General features: G+C 37.8%; 1 protein-coding gene across 5 annotated transcripts in view; it reads right to left on the bottom strand.

Annotated features, from left to right (window-relative positions):
- The window catches only part of TARP (TCR gamma alternate reading frame protein), a 65928-nt gene extending 48137 nt beyond the window's left edge, over window positions 1-17791 (bottom strand). For 4 of the 5 annotated variants that reach the window (XM_077119515.1, XM_077119524.1, XM_077119526.1 and 1 more), the window contains exons 1-2: window positions 8167-8252; window positions 2708-3037 (exon numbers count right to left, since the gene is read on the bottom strand). In XM_077119515.1, the coding sequence (XP_076975630.1) occupies window positions 2708-2999 (292 nt within the window). In that variant the 5' untranslated portion in view covers window positions 3000-3037; window positions 8167-8252. Of the gene's footprint in view, window positions 1-2707; window positions 3038-8166; window positions 8253-17692 lie in introns of those variants that run through there. The other variant, XM_077119522.1, reaches the window with a different exon arrangement.
- Window positions 17792-22727: the final 4936 nt, after the last annotated feature.

Below are 22727 nucleotides of genomic sequence, written 5' to 3'. Positions count from 1 at the left end.
TCCTTCCTAACGTGTAATGTTGGCACCAAAATGAATGCATCCAATCCTAGAATCCCCCACAGAATGTTACAGTTTAGAGAGAGTCTGCTTTGAGTGATCATCTCATCTGAACAGATGAAGGCGGCCTTTACTTTCTAAAACAAGAGAAGCCCTGGGCTGTTCCTATCAACCTTGATCTCCCCAATTCATACAAATCATTTTCTGGAGTCACATTTGTAGGAATAACAGCAACAATAGGATAAAAGCTGATACCTACAAAGTGGTTATTACAGTACCAAGACCTACATCTTATTTAATCTTATTTAATCCCCCAAATCAGCCTGAATAAATGACACTACGGATAGCTCCATTTTATAAATGGGGAAATAAGGTTAACTTATTTAGGTAAGTTGTCAAGAGTCATTTAAGCACATTACAGAACCGGTATTCAAGAGGGAGTTATGGAAATAAAATGTGACAGGACATTCGGAAAGAACTTTGCAAAAATAAACCATAAAATAAAGAAAATAATCAAGACAGAAAACAGCATAATACTCTACTAGTAAGCACACCGAAAAAAATAATTTTCTCTTCTAGATAGCTTACTGATTCTTACCCCATGGGCATTTGAATTAAAGAATCTTAACACTTTCAGCATGATTTTTTATGGTGTCAGAAGAATAGGTAGGTCACATTTACAGCTCTCTGAACAAATTAAACCTGAGGTGAGTTGTATTTATCTACAGCGTAAAAAAATAAGCAAAGATACAAAAATAAAAAAGACAATTAATAGTTGGATGGAGGGAAACAGAACCAGGCAAGTTGATTCTACTTAACTTTTTCTTCTAGATGCATTCTTTTGCATACAGATTTGCTTCTGGAATGTAATCTAATATATGATACAATGTTCTCATGAACTGACTTTATTGTGCCTGAAAATCTCTTTTCTTTTCTTACAGTGGCTTTATTATTTAAAAGGTAAGTAAAAATTTCTATCACCACTCATTGAGGTAAAAACAGTAAAGTAGCAATTATTCAAAATAATTATTTGATTTGAGCATCTTCTCTCTCAGAGTTGGGGTGATAATATCTTTAGATTTTATCAAAAATACTTTAAAAAATAATGTAAGAGATTTGCTGTAGGATGACAATAGAAATATCTTCATTAACTTTATCCATGAGAAGCCCCTGTAAAGCATTTTTTTTTTTTAGAATTCAATGCCAAGTAAAGCACATTATGAACTGCAGCACTCTTCTTTATAATAATGCTCACTATCGACCGTACTGTATTTCTTATTTTGCCTGATCACTAAAACAGTCTGAACCTAACTGGACACTTCTATTCAGTAGTTATATAACTTTGTGCTTTGCATGTTTGCTTCTCCTCTATTTCCTACCAATAGATGTGTAAGACCAGGGCAGGTTTTGCAGTCTTACTTTAGTTGCCAAAATTTTATGGAAACGACTACAATAAATATCTTAATAAGTGTGTCTGTGCTGTTTCTGGAAGCAAGCATTTTTCACTGACATTATTTCATTTGTCCTTCATTGCAGCCCCACAAGTGCTCCAATCTCATTTGGCAATTGGGGAAACTAATGATCTCAGATGATAAGTATGTCCTGAAGAAACTAGGGCTGGAACATGACGAAGTTCTCCCCACTATTAGACACTGCTCACACAACCTCCTTACAAGACCTTGTTTACGGTAGGGAAGAGTTCAAATTGTCCTTCTTCCCAGCCCTCTAGGGCCTTTGGTCTGTTACTACCCAGGACTTGAACCCACGGGGACTGACTGCACCACGGCTGAGAGTCACATTCAGCCTGACCACTTAAAGCATCTGCATCCATGACTGAGACGTGATGCCTGAACCATGAGTGACCCTGAGCCATTAGGACAAGAGAGTATTCTCTGTGCTAGAGTGCATCCTCCTCTAAATTCACCCTAGTCCAACTCATCCACATCTGTCCTCCAGGGCTGGCCTGCACTGGTAGTGGAAGAAATGTTTGTTCAGCCGCATCTACCAACGGCAAGGAATACATTCGTAATATAGAATGTTCGTGTGTCTGTACACATCAGCCTCTCTCGATCTCTAAGTACAAAGTTGTTTCTTACAGTTATATATGAAACACAAATCTGAAAAACCCAAGCCCGTACTCATGCTACAGTGGCTAAAGTTATCAGATGTTTTGTTGTTGTAGCTTCCTGCGGCTCCCTCAAATGAACTTCTGTATTCGAAAAACTGTATTGTTTATGGGTTAGCCTTTGTTTTTAGCAAGATTGAAGTGACTTTCCTTGCTTAGTAGAACATTCTTGAAAGTCACATAATTATTTTTACTTCCTGAGCAAGTAAAGTCATCAAAAGGGGATTTCTTTCCGAGCCTTTATTGTGTGTTCAGTTGATAGGTGATTTCATATATGTGGCCTCATTTAAGCCATACATCAACACTAAACAATGTCATGTGAAACTAATATTTTGGATGATGACCTGAAGTTGAGCAAGGTTAAATAAATCTTTCTTATTTCTGCCCTCCCTCCATTACCCTCTCCAAATCCTTTAACATTTCCATTCTATCAAGAAATAATGGTATTTATGCTACCATTAAAAGTAATGACATTTAAGGAACATTTTTATTTGCTTGTTTTTCATTAATATGTTACAGGACAGGTGGAGAGTCACCTTTGGAATTAGTTTCCTGGAAAATATATTTATATTTATATACACATACCTTTATTTATTGGAGGAAAAAGAATCTCTTGATCAACTCCTCCTTTATTTTTCTCATGTTTAACCATACATTTATGTTCTTTATCCATCGACTTCCCACTCACAGTCAGCAAGCTGAATGTCATGTATGTATCCTGAGTCTGCACCGTATCTCCCTGATAGGAGTCTAGGATCTTATCGCCATCTTTCTCTTTCCAATATATTTTAATGACATCAGGGAAAAAATTCTCAAGAAGACAAAGATATGTTCCAGCCTTATGCAAATGTCTTTCAGCAATTGAAGGAAGAAACATGGTGGGTTTGGGGGAAATGTCAGCATTCAGGTTTTTACCTGTCAGGAAAATGGAATATCAATTTAAAAGAATCATTAGATACAACATTGTGACATTTAAAACAAACTAGTACACAGCAATCAGAGAAAAGCTGCCATGGATTTGGCACCTACCATAGCTTTTCATATTATTGTCCACACTTTACAGATGAGAAAAGAGGTCATGGAAGTTAAGTAACTTGCCAATAGTCACAGCCAGTAGTGGCAGAGCCTGGATGAAAACCTCCCTTTGTTCTTTCTCCACATGCTACAATAGGGAATGAATGCAATTTCCTCCTATCAAGGCTTCCAACATTCATACACGTTAAAAAAAAATCTTTTGTTTAAACATAGTGGAACATGTTTTCAGGCTGGGGAATGGATCAGATAACACTGACAATTTCTCTCATGGATGAAGAGGCTCTTTAGTCCCTTTTAAGGTACTTCCCTTTCCCAATCTGTGAATTTGGGACTTCCCAATCTGTGAATTTGGGACTTTTGCTCTCTCTGGCCAAAGAATTCACAATATCATGTTCTAGAACTCTATGGAATCTTAGACTTTTCATTTCACTGATTCTAGAGTGTACCATATATATTTAATTTTTCAGGTGAATAAATTTCAAGATGAAGTTTGTTGCTGTTGCTTTTAATAATACATTCGCTGTTTACTAAAGGGACTCTATGTCTCAGTATACTAACACTCTACCACGCTGATCTTTTTGCTTCAAATCTGGATCTCATTCTCTTCTCTGAAGTCCATAGACTTTTGATTTGTAGCTGTATATAACATATAAGGGTCACATTTGAACCTCTCCATGTTTTCTGGTAGAAAAGTATTTAAAGCTTTGGCCTCAAATTATTTATGATATCTTGCATTTAGAAGCAAAATGACAATATTTCTAATACTTCTATTAAACATGTATGCAATTTAATCTAAGAAATGGTCTTAGGTTATACTTCTCATGAATGTGTTTATTAAGATGTGTTTCTCCTTAGAAACTGTTCACAAAAAGCACATTTGGGTGGTGGTGAATTGAATTCTAAGTCTAAGCTTACACCAAGGGTGTATTTTTCATAACTGCTTTGATGTGAATTTACCCCATTAGTGACAAGATCCATACATATCAGCATACCCACATTTTGACTACCAGTGACTCCCCTAAAATTTGTATCTATCCCCTTAGCTGCTGACCCTTTCTGTTGACCCTCCACTTTTTGCTTTGTCTCAACCTGCTAAGTAAAAGGCATGTACCATGGGTGTAATGTCAAAAGTAATGATTTCAGAAAATGTTGAAGACATAACACCAAAATGTATAACAAAATATGTTAACAATGCAATTCGCTTGAAATAATGTGGAAATGTTAATTGATTAAACATCTTTGTTTCTAATTTAATTGCCACTTGAAACTCAAATGCTTAATAATATCCTCTTTGGGACAGTTTAGACTTGTTCACTAATTCAACAATTTCTTAAGGAAAAAAAGATTTCTCATTCAAGAAGAAAAGGAAAAAATTCAGAATTTTCACTTGAATACCAGTGCTGTGAATTTTTATATTAAAAGAAAAAGCATACAATGCTAATTTTTTAAAATCTGGCCATAATTGTATTTTTGGTCTTAATGTGCTTATATTAATTTCATTATGTGTTGGGTGAGAATAATACATTTATTGATTATAATAGCAAGACACTGGTATGCTATATAAAACATGATTTTTCTCAATTGTATATTTGCATAATTTTAGTCACTAATCAATATATTAATTTATTTTCATGTCAGGAACTTTTATTTCTTATTTTGAATAACTCTAATTCATTATAAAAAGGAATTGAAAGCATAACGATGAAACTGGGATGTTTTCTATTTAGTAACACACCATCCATTGCCTCTTGTCTCTCTTTCATTAACTACATATTGTAGTTTCATTCTTTTCAGGATAAAATAAATCTTGAACTACCATGGTTTCCTCAATTAATATTTAAGCACTGACTAGTATATTTGATTATATATCGTTAATGCCTATATTTTGGATTATTATATTAACTGTTTACATTTTTAAAGCATTATTTTGAAATGTACCTGTTGCACATGTTTTTCATGGTTCAGATCTTTTTCATGATCCATAAGATAACAACAAGATTTAAAAAATAAACTGGTCCAATTTATTTATATACATTCATTTACATAATCAAAGAACACATCTGTGAATTTGGGACTTTTGCTCTCTCTGGCCAAAGAATTCACAAAATCATGTTCTAGAACTCAATGGAATCTTAGACTTTTCATTTCACTGATTCTAGAGTGTACCATATATATTTAATTTTTCAGGTGAATAAATTTCAAGATGAAGTTTCAAGATTACCTGAGTTCTTTATATTTCATTAATATGCAGCAGTATGAATTCTATATAAATTTGCCGAATAACTACATTTTCAATTTAAACCATACTTTTCCAAATCACATTGGTATTTGTTTTTTTCCCTTCCCTCCTGTACTTTCTTATCCTTTTATTGACTATTCTATTTCATATCTAAATGTGAATTGCAGATTATGACAAGTTTCTAATTGTATTTAATTGATTATTAATTTTCACCTTGAGTAAGCAGTAAACGGGGAAAAAAAAGGAAGACTGGAATGTTTCTTTTCACATTAGGAATTCATTTGTTCATTGATTTCAACCACCGAAGAGACCCAACTTTAAATCTCCTTCACTTTTCCAACACTTTGTGAAACTTTTTTTAAACTTTCATTTCAATGGCTCTTGTATGCTAGGGAAAATCTTTGTGAGTTATTATTTATCATCCAGATAAAATTCATCTTTAAGATCAGTAAGGAATGAACAGGCTTACTTGTTCTCACTTGGGGGAAAAAAAATAAACACAGTTGCGACACTTCTCAGTAGGATAACATGGTCAAATATTTTGACATTTGATATTTATCATCCCGTGACAAAATCACCAAATATTTACTCCTTCTGTGAACAAATAATTTTGCAGATGTTTTTTCTTCATTTTTCCCCATGGGATGTCTTTGGAGTCAAATAATTGAAATACATGCATTTGCTTACAAACCTTTCACACTGAAAGACCAAAGAGACCTAACATCCCATCCCATAGGGAGCCATAGTTATCATAACTCGTGGATGTTCTCCATGCTGTTGGTGAGAATTCTGCATGTCTGCGACCTGGACCCAGTCCACCTCCTCAGCTATCTTTTCATGATTCCTAACCAAATTGGGACCTAATCCCAAAATTCTAAAGCCAGCACCAGCATTCGATGTGGCAGCACCTGTCTCTACATATATTTTTAATGCAGAATCTCAAGAACGTTATCTCTAACAATGAGTTTTGTACCAGGATCAGAAATGTCAGTTCTCTTTTCCAATATCTGAAAACTCATTATAGAAATCTTCCTTTAGGCCCATCTTAATAGCACCCTTATTCACTTCTTCATGTATGTAAATCTGTACAAAGTAACCCTACTAATGGGCAAAGGTGACACTAGATCTAAATGCAGTCTATAATTTAATTACTGACCACCCTATCTATGCCTGCCCAGCTTGCTTATGTCTGTTTTCATGTTACAGCTCATTCATTGGAGAGTGACATTTTCTTTTCTCATCGTTTTGCCTGAAACTTCTTCTAAACCTACTCCCTTAAAGGATTATCCTTATAAAACAAGTTCTTTGCCTGGGATTAATTTAGAGTTAGTTAATATTTAATTTTCCAGAAGCAATAACAAGAGGACTATTTTGAATATTTAATAAATGCATATTCAGTATGTTTTACAGAAATATTGTGATTTAAATGAGTCTTGGTTTACATACATATGTGGCATGACAAATTGACAGCTGTTACCAAAAGGCCAGGCAACAAAATAATAAATATCAGAATTTTTAAAAGTATGAATTAGTACTTGTGATATCACCTATTAGTCAAGACCATGATCTTTGGAGTGACAAATCTAGCACGGAATCCAAACTGTGCTCTGATAACAAACCATGTGGCCTTCAGGAAATAACTGAATTTCTCTAAGCCTCAGTTTCCTCATCTGTAAAATGGGGATAATAGAGTCTCATGTATAGGGCTGCTGAGTAGTGAGATAGAGAACTGAGAGTAGTAGTGTCTCATCCTCAATAAGTATTAGCTAATATCCTCTTTCATAGGATGGTATTGAGTCATATTCAGCAAATTCTTCCAACAGATATGTCAATAATTAAAGATGTCATTAATTAGATAAACAATAACTATTATACAGATTAGGAAAGAAAATAGCTTTTGAACCTAAGGCCTCCAGCCTCTCCACCAGCCCTGGGCCAAAGAACACGGGGCCCAACCAAGCCAGAATCTAGAATCATTAACCACTAGATTGCAAAGTTTTTGAGAGTTGGTGTGTTATTCACCCTTTTATCTCCATCATTTAGTACAGAGTCAGTGCTAAATGTTTGCAGAGAGAATGAATAAATAAAGTAAAACCAGGAATTATTTTCCTGGACCTTGCAACTAAAATGATTCATTGAGCTCAGAAATTCCTTTAAAGGGACTCATCTCTAGGCAATTTAAGAAGAGTCACGATGGATCCAATTTTAACCCAGCTCACCATACTTCCCAAGCTAGAGTAATAAGAAGTGGGATTTATTTGCATTCCACTGTTATTTATCATTAAGAAATAATATTTTTTTGCTCTGCTTTTAGATAAGATCAAAACGAATAATAGAGGTTTTGCGAGTTTGGGGCAGAAAGGAACACTATATTTTATCCTAAAATATAGAGGAGAGGCAATTAATAGAATACTATTTTGATGTAACTCACTTAAAAGATCTACGAGAAAATATACTGAATCAACTTACACCAATGGGTCACATATATAGTTTTCAAAACATTTTAATTTTTAGCCAGAGTATCATTTTTTTTTTGGTATACTCTACAAGTAGAATTTCAGTTTGCTTTCAGAGAGGAAAGGAAACAAAACATTTACAAATTAGTCTTGCTTCCATATCCAGGGAATAGTAGCTGTAAAACTGCTGTTCATATACTGAGGGCAAAGAATGCAATAGTCAGATCAGATGGATCCTAAATTATTGGGTTTTTTCCTCAAAAGCATTATCAGTTTTTCATTGTAAGGATAAAAATAGAGAAAAACATACTTACCAGGAGGAGTTACTATGAGCTTAGTCCCGTCTCCAAATTTCTTGACCCAGCCTGAACTATCACACTAGTTACAGCTTCTACAAAAAACAGTCTCCTGAGATTCAAGACATAATGAGGAGTTGAAATCTTTGTACTGGAAATTTCCTCTGGAAAACCCTTGAATATGTGTTTTGTGGCATCTGCTATTTTGAAATGTTCGTTAGATATGTTAGCCTAATATCTGATTTCCAAAGAGGCAGGCAAAACTAAAAAACACCAAACAAAGTAGAAAGGGTAGACATTGCAGAAGGGAGCAGGCCCAACTGATCAAAGCTACATTTCTAAATTACCAGGAAAGGATTCACAGAATTAGAGCTGTTTTCTTTCCAGGTGCATAATTACGTTGAAACTGCAGAGATAACATCAAAGCAAGGGCCCTTCTGTTCTCACAAATGCCAGAGCTGCTAGCAATTTAGGATGGATTTCTGAAAGGAGTCAGCTCTTAAGTAACTGAAAAATGCAAATGTACCAACTCCTTGAGTTGGGAAAGGAGAACAAAACATCCCATTTTCAATACAGCCATTTTTAGTACTTGGCAGCATGATTCTTTATTTGAGCAATGCCGAATAGAAAATAAGTTGTCATGACTATTTTTCCTGGAGTAACAGGAGCAATTTTTAGAATTCTGTCCTATGACATAACAGAATCCTTCTTTAAACCGGAACTTAATTTTTACAAGTTGTCTAATATTAAAAGAAGCCTTTTGGAGGCTGTTCTGTAATCCGAGCTCCTCCCCCAGGAGCAGGGGAAATTCAATTGCCAGCATCAGCTGGTGGTTCTGGTGGGGAAGGATGAGGTGCCCAGGTGTAAGGAGTCACAGAGCACAGCCCTACCAGTGTCCGTGTCCACCCCACACTCATCCTGTCCCAGCTGAACCCCATGAGCAGACACTGCCTCTGGTCCCAGGGAGGAGATATGAATGTGGTCACACTGGATAGCCGTCCATTCTCAGAAGCTCCCAGCCCCCAGAGAGAACTGGAAGAAAACCATGCTTGCAAACATTTGTCTTTTGAACTGAGAATTCCAAGTTATTACTGAGCTGTCAAAAATGATGCCTCATCAATCACTTCTGACACCTTGTCCTGTTTCACATTATTCCCAATATATGAGAATTATCAGGAATCATCAGTGTTGTCTCTATTTCAAGATCCATGAAGGACTTTAGTAATAAAATGCAAAAAGTAATTCATTATATAATCTAAATTTAGACAGTTTAAGAACTATGTGAAGAAAACTAAGATTTTAACAAAGTGCATAAAACAAAGCCTAGCTAAATGGAGACACAAACTGTATTAATAAAAGAAAAAACTCAGAATCATAAAGATTCCAATCCCTTTTCAGCTCATCTTGACTACAATTCCAATTAGAGTTGCATCATTTTATTTTTGGATTGTATGGTGTTAGCGTGGGGATGAGCTAAGTGAGTTGACTTTTAATTCTTTAAGCAATAATATAACTGAAAAACATTTTTTAAAGTTATACGCAGGAGACATTTGGGAACATGTAGGAGAATGACCATATACATTGAGTATAGGAGCCTGGAATGGAAAGTGGGCAGGAGACACATTCACTTAACACAATTTTTAAGAGGTGGGAATGTTGAGACATATTTATAGTATTTTCAACTAAATGTTCTTAAAAGGAGGATGAAGAATGAATACTTCTCAAGGTTCTAAAAAGGAAAATGATAGAATCAGATCAGTGCTTGAGGTAGACAAACTCCTAGCAGAAAGGAAGGTGGACTGGCCAGGGAAGCAATTCCTGCAAAGCAGATGTATGGAAAGATGATAGTAATAGGCGACAGAGTAGTGCCTACATTTGGGAGTGAAGGGCATGGATAGGAGGCTGGGGCAATAAGCATTAAAAGGTTCATCAGAGTTTTGAAAGTACTTTTATGAGGTAAATTAAATTACCACCTCTGAGATTGACAGTGAAGAGAAGCACACTTTAACCTTGGAAAGATAAGTTCACCCCATAGCTCCACCACTCCTGTTGATGTGCCCTTGGGCACACACTTCTTAGAGCCTCATTTTTAAAATAAAGAAGAAAATATCTGTTTCCCAGGAAGTTTTTAAGGTATACATGATGAAATGTGCCTAAAGCAGGGCTGGGGACATGGTAGGTGTTCAAAATATTAATTCTCTTGTATCATCTCATTGATGCAAAACTTCAGGCATAAAGAAATGACATTTTAGGAAGGAATGGTGTGCTGGTTTGAAATGATGTATGTACCCTAGAAAAGCCATGTTTTAATCCTAATCCCATTTTGTAAAAGCAGCCGTTTCTTCTTATCCCTTTTTAGTACTGTATGTTTGAATCTGTAATTAGATCATCTCCCTGGAGATATGATTTAATCAAGAGTGGTTGTTAAGCTGGATTAGGTAAAGATGTGTCTCCACCCATTCGGGTGGGTCTTGATTAGTTTCTGAAGTCCTATAAAAGAGGAAACCTTTTGAAGAATGAGGGAGATTCTGAGAGAGCAGAGAATGATGCAGCCATGAGAAGCAGAGCCTACCAGCCAGTGACTTTTGGAGATGAAGAAGGAAAATGCCTCCTGGGGAGCTTCATGAAATAGGAAGCCAGAAGAAGAAACTCACAGATGACACCGTGTTCACCATGTGCCCTTCCAGATGAGGAGCCCTGACCATGTTCATCATGTGCCTTTCCAGATGAGAGAGAAACTCTGACTGTGTTTGCCATGTACCCTTCCACTTGAGAGAGAAACCCTGAACTTCATCGGCCTTCCTGAATCAAGGTATCTTTCCCTGGATGCCTTAGGTTGGACATTTCTATAGACTTGCTTTAATTGAGATATTTTCTCGGCCTTAGAACTATAAACTAGCAACTTATTAAATTCCCCTTTTTAAAAGCCATTCCATTTCTGGTATATTGCATTCCAGCAGTTAGCAAACCAGAACAAATGGAAACATCCTTGACTTATGTTTAAAAATTAAAAACATTGCTTCTATATAGCATACATGAACACAACCCACTCAACGTGTTCTGAGGTGACCACCTGCAACAGCTAATTACAAATAAATTTTAAAATGTGTAAATAACAGATCAACCAAAGTAAAGTACCAGTTTCAACTTGCTTAGAGTTTTGCATTACTTTTTAAGTTTGACAACAATAACTTTCCTATTGACCCACTTCAATTGAATTTGATAGACCATCAAAGTGTCTCATGTTTCATTTGAGGGTATAGCTGCCATCTTTATTTTTTTTTTAGCATGCATTTGAAACAATAGTTTATATATTATTAATCAAGGTTTTTTTCCAGATATCAATGGCTTTTAATTAAGTCAGTGCATGTGTATGCTACAGAGTCTTGTTATAAAATGACAACACTCATTGTCCTGAAGCAAAATGAGCATATTATCTGGCATAATCTACCTCTTGTATAAAGAGGTAAACAACTCATTGTAACTTAATCTGAGTCACTAGCTTTCACAGTCTGATATAATTCATTTAATAATATATGCTATTACTTAGGTGACATCAGAAATATAACCACAGAGTACAATGGACCATGTGAAAAATATTGATTTTTGCTTGTTATAGAAACTCAGGGTAAATGATTAGGAGATGCTGATGTCATTTCACTTTCAGGCAGGTTATGCCCTTTAGCAATTTTACCATCTGTCTTCATTTGAACTTGATGATCTTTGAGTTTTTTAGGGCTTATTTTGTACCATAGGTACTTAACAAGCTACAGGTACATTTCAGATACTTCTTAATTTATCCAGCAGCCACAGGCAAACTTGGGCGCTGCAAACACACTTTCTTTTTTTGCAAACAAGAAGGTTTGTCCTGAACAAATATGCATGAAAGTCACTCTGCAGTGTGGAAGAATCTCTCTTGGGGAATAAACACCTTACCCTCTGTTCCAAATCTCCATTCCATTTCCCTTCGTCCTGGCCCGGGATCCCATTCCATAGCAGACCTGCGCACTCTGCTTATGTAAGGGAAGAAAACACGCACATTAAGGGCCTTCTATGAATCAGACACCACCCACATATCTACCTCTTTCCAGCTTTACCTGTGACCTAGTTTTCTAGGCTACTATGACAAGTACCATATAATGGGCTGGCCTAAACAACAGCAGTTTATTGGCTCTTGGTTTTGAGGCTAAAAGAAGTCCAAAATCAATGTGTAAGCAAGGATTGCTATTTCTCCAAACTTTGTTTCATTTTTGTGCTGGCAATTCTTGGGGTTGCTTGGCTTGTATCTTAGTCTCCTGTCACATGGCAAGGTTCTCTCTCTTCACCTGCTCTTCTGATTTCGCTGACTTCCAGCTCCTTTCTCATGTTTCTCCGACTTCTCTCTTCCGAAGACAGAAGTCTTCTCTTTATAAGGCTGCCAGTAATATGCATTAGGACCACCTGACTCATCTGGCCATACTTTACTAAAAATAGCATCTTCAAAAGCTCCTATTTACAAATTATTTCATACCCTCAGGAATGCAGATTAAGATTAGAAACGTGTTTGTTGACATTCATAATTCAACCTACCAAAACCTATGTGATGGTTATTAGTATTTAAAATCCTCTGAGGAAATTGAGGGTCAGGAAATTTGAATCAATTTGGGATTTCAGTCCAATTTCACAGGATCTCTGTTCTTTCAACTACTCCAGACAGCTTGGAAAAATGCGTGCAGCCAGGACAGAGATTCCCAGGCTATTCCAGGTCTATGCAAAATAAAGGATCTGTAACTCAAATGTTCAAATATAACATATTTAGATTGTCTTCCTAGAATCATAGAAAATAGTAACCTAAATAAAAAATAAGTGAACGGTTGCATTGCATGTTCTAAAAAGTAATGCCATCAGTTCAAGGACCTACCAAAAGGATCTGTGAGGATTAGTATAATGGGATCTGAATATCCAATTAAACCCCACAATTTGTCTGCTCTCATTTGTTGTGAGTTGCACAAGGAGATAAAGGGAATATTTGGCCCTGCACCTTAGAATTATAATAGGTGGCTATTGCTGTCATGACTTGCTGAGTCCCTGAACTCAAGTCTCTAAATGTGGCTTACATTTAGAGCCACATTTCTGCATTGGATCCATAGCTATTTGACATCAGCTCCAGTTTCAGGTGCACCGTGCCCGACCTGACCTGTGGTGTGCTTTCTGGCAGGTAAGAATATCTATGGTTTCCAGGTTCTCCTATCCTTCTCGGTCAGATCTCAAATCATGGAAAAACTCTTGAGAAACACACTCTTCATCTCTTTCGCTCTCTTTAGCAGAGGCAACATAATATGTAGGAAGTCAAGAAAACACAATTTGCTTAATAAATTTTCCTTGTCTTTGTGCTAAATACACACCCACCTTGTTTCACCTGGTCTTGGTGAAACAATTTAGGCATGAAACTGGGTTAGATTATGAATACTAAACAGTGGAGAAGGACTTTCTCAAGTCCTCAATGTGGACAGGTGAAGCCACATTTTGTTGAGTAGTCCCTATGAAAATCACTTTTTAACTTCTGTTGTTCCTCATTTCACTTGATCCTCCCTATAACTCTGCCAATTCAAAAGCCAGACCCAGAAAAATCAAATACCTTACGTAGTTCCCACAGGAGAGGGGAGATGGTGCTCGCACCCGGGCTCCCACCTAAGTGACGTCACCATTCCAAACTTCAGACTCACTCCCCCAGCTTGCCTAAGTGTCTGGAAGATTACCTCCTAAGCCACAACTCTCCCCTTCCTGCTCCCGTCCCTCTGTCCATCTGCCCTCCTTCCCCCTACCCTCTGCACAAACACATATTGGTGAATTGTGACTAAAAGCAATGCAAGTCGTGCCAGGGGGGAAGAATCACAAGAGAATGAAGTCAGATGATGAGTTTACAAAATGAAAATAAATCTAACAAATAATATAAAATGTATTTAGAAGAAGGTCATTTTTTTACATTTTTGCAAATCTCTTTAATATCTGACACAATAGAAGACAGGCCATTCCTCACATCTGCTTCTCTGCATCTGTTGTGCTGTCACAGGCCATGTGACCTCTGGTGCAGGCCGATTGCATAAGTGTGTCTCTGCTATTTGAACTCGAAGAGGGTGGTAGTCATCTCTATTTCCCTCCCCCCCTGGGCAAGACAGCTCAGAAAAAGCTGGAAGCACAAGAGTAGATGAAAGACTGAAGGCCCTCAGCACTGGTGAGGCAGGGAGGGAGCGATAACTGGGAAGCTGTGGATGATAAAGCTGCAGGGAGCAGAGGGGAAGGGGCTAGAGCCTCGGAGGCCCCTGAACTCCCAGCTGCATCCTGGGACATTTCCAGGGCTCAGCTCTCAGGCAGGTTAGCCAGGGAGAAGGCAGTCTCTGTCCAGAGGACTGCAGGTAAATGCCCGATTGCCTTGAGGAAATGGCTTAACTTCCCTGGCCCTGGGTTTTCTCTGATATGATGAGGAAATTAATGGAAATTCCCTCATATGCTCTATAATCCCCACGAAGTGCTGAGTTAGGTGTCTGACAGAAGTGGTTGCTCAATTATCATTACCTGTTGTTAGCATTTATGTATTGCATTATACTGTTCTTGAACCAAAGCAGTTTTGGGGGTGGCTTCTGGAACACTAAGGTCTCCTTTCTGGGAGATGAGCTGCAGAATTTGGGAAGATGAGAAAAGGTACCTGAAGCTATCCCCAATTCTAGCACATGACAGATTATCTGTGCAAGATGTTGCCTTTAGAAGTTCCCTTGTATCTCAGGGGTGGGACCTAGTCTCCAAAATGTTTTGGAACTTACTGTAAATCAACAGTTCTCAAACTTTTTGGTGTCAGGACCCCCTTGTACTGTTAAAACAGGCCCAAAGAGCATCTCTTTATGTTGATCGTATCTATCAATACGTTCCATATTAATAGACAGAAAAACAGTGCTAATTCATCTGAAATAACCATTTTCCCAATTATTATAACTGATTGAATATTATTTTTAATAACATGTTTTAACTTGAAATGCCTGTATTTTCCAAGGGAAATAAAATTCATTGAGACGAATGACGTTGCTTACAAGTTTTCAATTCTCTTCATATGACTCAGTAGGGTGCATGTGGCTTCTCATGTCTGCTTCAGATATGTCCCATTGAGATATGTAGCCCCTGGAAAGCTGCAGTGCATTCTTGTGAGAGAATGAGAGCAAAAAAGACAAACAGTGTTTTGTATGAATGTGAAAACACTTTTCATGTCACAGGACCCTGGGAGGATCCTAGGCCTCTCCCCACCTCCCACTACACTTGCTGCTACCAGCATATCTCATTTTATTGTGTTTTGCTTTATTGTGCTTTGCAGATAATGCATTTTACAAAGTTGAAGGTCTGTGGCAACCCTGCATTGAGCAAGTCTATCAGGGCCATTTTTCTAGCAGCATGTGCTCACTACATGTCTCCACGTCACATTTTGGTAATTCTCTCAATGTTTCAGTCTTTTCCATTATTATCATATCTGTGATGTTGGGCTGTGATATTCAATGTTACATTGTAATTGTTTTGGGGCACCACGAATCACAACCATATAAGATGGGAAATAATCCATTACTGTCCTGGGGATTCTGACTGCCCCGTGGGCCAATCCCCAGCTCTCCCCTTCTCCTCAGGCCTCCCATGACCTGAGAAACAAAGATATTGAAATTAGGCTAACTAATAACCCTAGCATGGCCCCAAAGTGTTCAAGTGAGAGGAAGAGTCATAAATCGCTCACGTTAAACCAAAAGCTAGAAATGACGAAGCTTAGTGAGGAAGGCACGTTGAAAGCTGGGACAGTCCTACAATTAGGCCTCTTGCACCGAATAGTTAGCCCAGTTGCAAAGGCAAAGGAATAATTCTTGAAGAAAATTAAAAGTGCTACCTGAGTGAACTCAGATATAATAACGCAAAACAGCCTTTTCGCTGAGTGGAGAAGTATAAGTGGTCTGTATACAGGTCAACCCAGCCACAAGATTCCCTGAAGCAAAAGCCTGTTCTAGAGAGGCGCTAACTCTGTTCCATCCTTTGCAGGCTGAGACAGGTGACTATGGTACAGAAGAAAAGTTGAAAGCTAATAGAGGTTGGTTCATTAGTTTAAAGAAGGATTCCATCTCTGTAACATAAAAGTGCAAGGTATAGCAGCAAGTGTTGATGTGGGAGCCTCAGTAAATTAACCAAAAGTTCTAACTAAGATCATTAATGAAACAGATTTTCAACGTAAATAAAACAGCCTTATGTTGAAAGAAGATGTCATCTAGGACTTCAGTATCTAGAGAGAAGTCAATGCCTGGCTTCAAAGCACGAAAGGACAGTCCGACTTTCTTGTTTGGGGCTAGTGCAGCTGGTGACTGTAAGTTAAAGGCAATGCTTACTTACCATTCCAAAAATCCTAGGGCCCTTAAGAGTTATGCTAAATCTACCCTGCCTGTGCTCTATAAATGTAACAGCAAAGCCTGGATGACAGCAGACCTGTTTACACATGGTGTACTGATTACGTTAGCTTCCTTTCAAAATATTGTACTCATTGATAATGCACCTGTTCACAAAAATCTCAGGTGGAGACCTACAATGAGATTCGTCATTTTCATGCCTGATAACACAACATCCATTCTATAGTCCATGGATCAAAAAACAATTTTGACTTTTATGTCATAATCATTTAAGAAATATATTTTGTAAGGCTGTAATCATCATAGATAGGTTTTCTTCTGATGGTTCTGGGCAAAGTCAATTGAAAATCTTCTGGAAAGGATTTACCATTCCAGATGCCATTAAGAACATTCATGTTCCATGAGAGGAGGAAATCTATCAACAGTAATAAGAGTTTGCAAATAGCTGATTCCCACCCTCATGGATGACTTCAAGGGGTTAGAGACTTCAGGGTAGGAAGTCACTGCAGATGTAGTGGAAATAGCAAGAGAACTAGAATTAGAAGTGAAGCCCAAAGATGTGACTGAATTGCTGCAGTCTCAAGATAAAACTTTAACAGATGACAGTTGCTTCTTATGGATGAGCAAAGAAAATAGTTTCTTGAGATGGAAACTACTTCTGGTGAAGATTCTGTGAGCATAGTTGAAATTACAACAAAGGATTTTAAATATTACGTCACCTTAGTTGATAAAGCAGTAGCAGAGTTTGGGAGGACTGGCACCAATTTTCACACAAGTTCTACTGCAAATAACGTGGTATCGAACAGCATTACATGTTACAGGGAAATCTTCCATGAAAGGAAGAGTCAATTGATGCAGCAAGTCTAATTGTTGTCTTATTTTAAGAAATTGCCACAGCCACTCCAGCCTTCAGCAACCCACCACTCTGATCAATCAGCTGTCAGCAACATCAAGGCAAGACCCTCCACCAGCAAAACAATTATGACCTCCTGAAGGTTAGCATTTTTAAAGCAATAATGTATTTTTAAATTCAGGTATATATGTTGTTTATTTAGACATAATACTATTGCACACTTAATAGACTGTATAATATAAACACAGTTTTCATATGCACTGGAAATAAAAAACATATGACTTACTTTATTGCAATATTCACTTTATTGAGGTGGTCTGGAACAGAACCTGCAATATCTCTGAGTTACACCCGTACAGTTAGGTTAAACTATGATCGCCTGAAGCATATATCCTAGTAGAGAGTTGTAGTTCTGTCTGGGACAGGACAGGTGGAGCTCCTGAGTCACAGCACCCACTCTGCATCCTACTTTCAAAGGGGAGTGTGAGACTGAGATATTGCCTCTTTGTGTTCAAATTGCTCAACATTCCTCTTCTGATTGACCCCATTCATATTTGATATTAATGTCTTCTAGTAAGCCATGTTAAAATGGTCTCTGAAGTCACTCTGTCCCTACAGAGTAACTTTATATTATTCTGGTTGATTCAGCAGGTGGTGGTCAAAAGCCAAGTTGAACTCGGCCTCCATAAACTGTGGTTTTGGGGGAAAGCAGCACATCGCTGTTGCCCACACCTATAGTCTATTGATCAGAATAGATTGAAAGGCGTGGATCTTGCACACCCTGTCTACACTGAGAAAATGAAACCAAAGTACCAGCGTCAGTAAGTCAAATCCATCTTCGTCCTACCAGAACTCTGCTTTCTTCACAGGAGTGTTGTGAGAAGGAACTAAAGGGGGCAGCACCTAAACAATCTGGGGGAAGCTATTCTCAACTCACATAGTAGCTAAATGGGTAGCATCATATATAAAAAACAGAGAACCAAACTCACCCCTGCAGCACTAATGATACCTTTGAGGTAAATCTCAGATGGTTGAGTAGAAGGATATTTTCTTTGACCATTTAAAAAGTGGAGCAAAGTTGGTTATGGTTTAACTGTCCTTATTTTACCTTCAAATACCCGGAGCACCGCCCCACCCCATGGGGTCCGGTTTGATTTGCACTCATTTCACAAGTCAACCACATTTGGAATGAAAGAAGCCTGAGGGGGAAAAAACCATCAGCTGCACCAACACCGGCCCACAATCCATTCAGTCTCCTCCCTGACCATGTTCTCCCTCACATGGTCCTCAGTTAAGGGCAGCCCAGGTTGAACTGGGGAAGGAAGACGGCTGGGTATTTAAACGGGCAAGAGACCTTCTCTAGAACCCACCAGTGAAATCAGCCCCACAAAGCTTTCAATGACTTTACAGAGTCCCTTTTTTGTTTCTTGACTTTCCAAGGGCAGAAATATTTCCAAATCTCTAAATAAAGGGCCATGCGCTTAGCCTAACCACATCTGACAAAGTTCTTGAGAATTAAGGAGTAGATATATGCAAAAAACAAACTTTCTTGTGTCTGGTTGGTCTTCTTTTGTTTTCAAATGGGTACCTGTGTTTGGTTTCCAAAATAATCTATTTCACAGAAACACTGGAGCTGAAACAAAACCTGCCCAATTTTAAATAGGAAGTCACTTAAATTCTAATATGACAGAATTTCGTTTAAAAGTTTCACTTTCACCCACTTACTCTTCCACTGAAAATTTTGTTTTATATCAGTGCCTGTAGACATATACATACATGAATAAGTCTATACAAAAATGAGTGATTTACTTGTTTGTATTATGACTCCATAGAAAAGTGGTCAAAGGATATGAACAAATATTTCTCAGAAAGAAAAGGTAAATGATCCTTAAACATATGCAAAATGCTTATCTCCATAATAGGAACAATAAAACAAATTAAATCTGCACTGAGATACTGTTTTTCACCTGTCAGATTACCAAAATCCTGACATTTGACAGCAGCTTCCAGCACTCACAGTACTTTAGAAGTACATAATGGACCTGACTCTATGGTAAACAAGTTGACAATACCTATCGAAATCACAAAATGACATAAAACACTATTATTTACTTTGGTGTAGTTTATAATAGCAAAATATTGGAAATATACTTAGGGTCTCTCATTGAATAAAGTATGGTACATTCTCAGGTAAAACATTATGCAGTTAAATAAAGGCCCCTATACACTGGCATAGAAAGAGCTCTAGGATGTCTAAATGAAAAAAGAAATACAGAATAATGTATACTGCATAACATCCATTTGTAAAAAGGGGGTAAATAAGAATATATGTTTTAAGTATATACACATTATTTTTAGATGTGCATTCATATTTGCATAAATAGAAACTAAGAATACACAAGAAGCAGACAAACAACAGTGGTGACCAGAAGAAGTGAGGAGGGAGGGGGAACAATAGCTAAAGCAGCACTTCTCAATGCGTATTTTATAATGTTTTGATTTTCGAGCCAAGTAAATGTATTATGTAACAGTTTTTAATAAGGTCAAGCTATGCACATTTTTAAACAACACTTCCTGATTAATTTTCCATTTCTTTTAACAATATATTTTTGAGGATATGTATTAGTATTTCATTTTATTAATCAATTCATATTAATATTTTATTAATTTCTTATGGCACATTTAAATTAATTTTGGGCTACTGTAAAAATTGCTACAGTGCCTGAACAGCTTTGCACAAAAGTCTTGGTACATACCTTTGCTTTCTTAGGAAATAGACGGATCAAACAGTAAAAACATTTCCAAGGGCAAGCATGTCGCACACTCGTGCAGTGTAGCTCTATTGTGGTTTTTCATTGCTTGAGCTCTGAGAAAGCAGTGCTGGAGTGCCAGGAGCTATTTCAGTCCTCTGCCTACCTCACCCCAACTACACATTAGAATCACCTACAGAGCTGTTTTAAAGTTCCGATGCTTGGCCAGTGATAAAATCTGGCCCCTGGTAATTTTTAAGAGCTCCGGAGAGGAGAGCCATTGGCATCATGGTTGGGTCAGCAGATCTTAAGTCCCATAGACCTGGAATCACATGTGAACTGTGGCACTCACTCAGTGTATAACACTGGGCGTATTTTGAAATCTCTCTAAGACTTAGTTTGCTTATCTGTAAAATGGGCGCAATACCTGTGGTGTGGCTGAGAGCTTGAAAGGTAAAGACTGTAAATGGCCCATCCGGATCCCCTGTGTTCACTACCTACTAGGCAATAGTTGTAATTCAAACAGAACTAAACAAAGCAGACAGACAAAAAAAAAAAAAAAAAAAAAAAAGCCCCACAGAAGAGAACATAAGCCATATGTTTACCCAGATTGAGTTTTCTTGGCTAATGAAAATGTTGAGTTTTTAGCAGGTGAGCTGAATGACATCATTTTGGTGTAGTATCTCTGGTTATCTCTTGGGGGTCAGAATTTCTGATTGTATATAGTACTTTCATTAATAAAAATAGGGGAAGGAAACAGTGCTGAACTGTGGCCTGCTTGGTAGACAAAAAGCCTTAAAAATGGATTCTATGTGGTCACAAATTCCAAATAGTAGAGGGATTTCATGATGGAGAAAAAGTTTAGCATTTTTAACATGGTGTTTTCCTTTTTTATAGTTAAGAGAACAGAGAGCTCTAGCTCTATAAAGAATCTTAAGGCATGACTGTGGAATACCATGAAATGTGGAATTGTTCAGATCTTTGCCTCATTTCTTCATTGCACACCTGTGGATACAGCCTGTTGTTCTGGTGGAGCGTTATGGATTTCAATCATGTAAGTTCTTTTAGTGGATGGGAGGCCAGGGTACAAAGCTGGAAGCATTGTGTACAGGGAACATTGGGTACATTGCCTACAACCTAACAGTGTAGGAGCAAGAGAGCAAATACAAACGGGTGAAAAGGCAGTTCTCTTCACTCAGCTCTCAGCTTAATCAGGAAGGAAGGTTTCCATTTTTAATTGGAACTAAAAGTAACCTATTTCTCCTCTAGTGGAAAGTAGTGTAGAAGTTAAGGGCAGAGCTTTCCTGAACCTGCTGGGGTTCAAATCCCAGCCCTGTCTCTTATTAACGGTGTGACTATGGGAAGTTCCTTAGGCCCTCGGTCTCAGTTTTCTTGTCTATAGAATGAAAGTAACTGTACGTAGCTCAAGGGGTTTTTGTGAGTTGTTAAATGAGTTAACACATATTAGGCCAGTACCTGGTATATAGTAAGCACTGTACAGGTGTTTGCTCTCAGTACTGCATTAGAATGTCAATCATTGTTCTGTAAATTGGGATCAAAATGAGAAATTATTTAATTTGAACAGTTTCTTTTAAAGATGGGTGAACTGAGACAGCACGACTTTTGTCCAGATCAAATGATTCATCTACTTAGACCCAGACCTAGTAGCTGGGGCTTTAACTAGATGTTAACTAGATGTGATTAGATGTAAGTAACCAGGATTTCTCCAACTATACCACGTGCCTTTCCTGAAAATGGTACTTATGCAGTGGTGGAGAGTGCCGGGCCAGAAGGGATGCATAACCCACTCCTCCCACAGAAATACTTGGGAGATAGATCATGCCTTCCAGGGGGCGATGCTGAGGACCTCTGGACTCACTCAGTTTATGAAAAGAGCTGGGGGTCAGAACATCATCTCACCCAGAGAGCTCTAATATTGTCCTGGCAATGTCCCAGGCTCACAGTCTATTACATTAACTCTGCCTAAGGAAACAGTTGCAAATCTAGGCTATACATGCACAAGTATACCAGAGTAGGTCAAAGCTTTACCCAAAGAGGAAAGCCAAATGGAAATTCCTGACCAGCCAATCAACTGGTGCAGAGATAAGGAGAATAACCTAAAGGTACACAGACAACCTTATGAAAATGCTTATCATCATCCTGGAGGATGTCTTTACTAAAGAAGCCATATATTTCTGTGTGTCTGTCTGCCTGTCAATTTTCCCACTGAAAGTGGGAGAAGGGAAAGCCACATGATATTTTTAAGAATCTTTAGTGGCTTCACTGCATAGCTATATAAACTAGTGACCTTGGACAGGTAACTTGATCTCTCTAATCTATAAACTATAGATTAGCCCAGTGCCTACCTCAAAAGGCTCTTGGAGGATTAATGGAAGTCTGAAGGAAAGTTACCTGATGCATAGTAGGAACTCAGAGTCCTGTTCCCTCTGCATCTTACCTCTCGGCAGGGAATAAGATTAGAGATCAAGGCTAGAGCTCATTTTGTGGTATTTTTAAATTTCTAAACTAGAGCTACCAACAATAGATACAAAATCTGTGGAGGATTCTTCA

This window comes from Tamandua tetradactyla, chromosome 1 (assembly GCF_023851605.1).
Source record: "Tamandua tetradactyla isolate mTamTet1 chromosome 1, mTamTet1.pri, whole genome shotgun sequence".
NCBI lineage: Eukaryota > Metazoa > Chordata > Mammalia > Pilosa > Myrmecophagidae > Tamandua > Tamandua tetradactyla.
The sequence above is the reverse complement of the archived record's forward strand: the minus strand, read 5'-3'. Positions and strand labels throughout refer to the sequence as shown.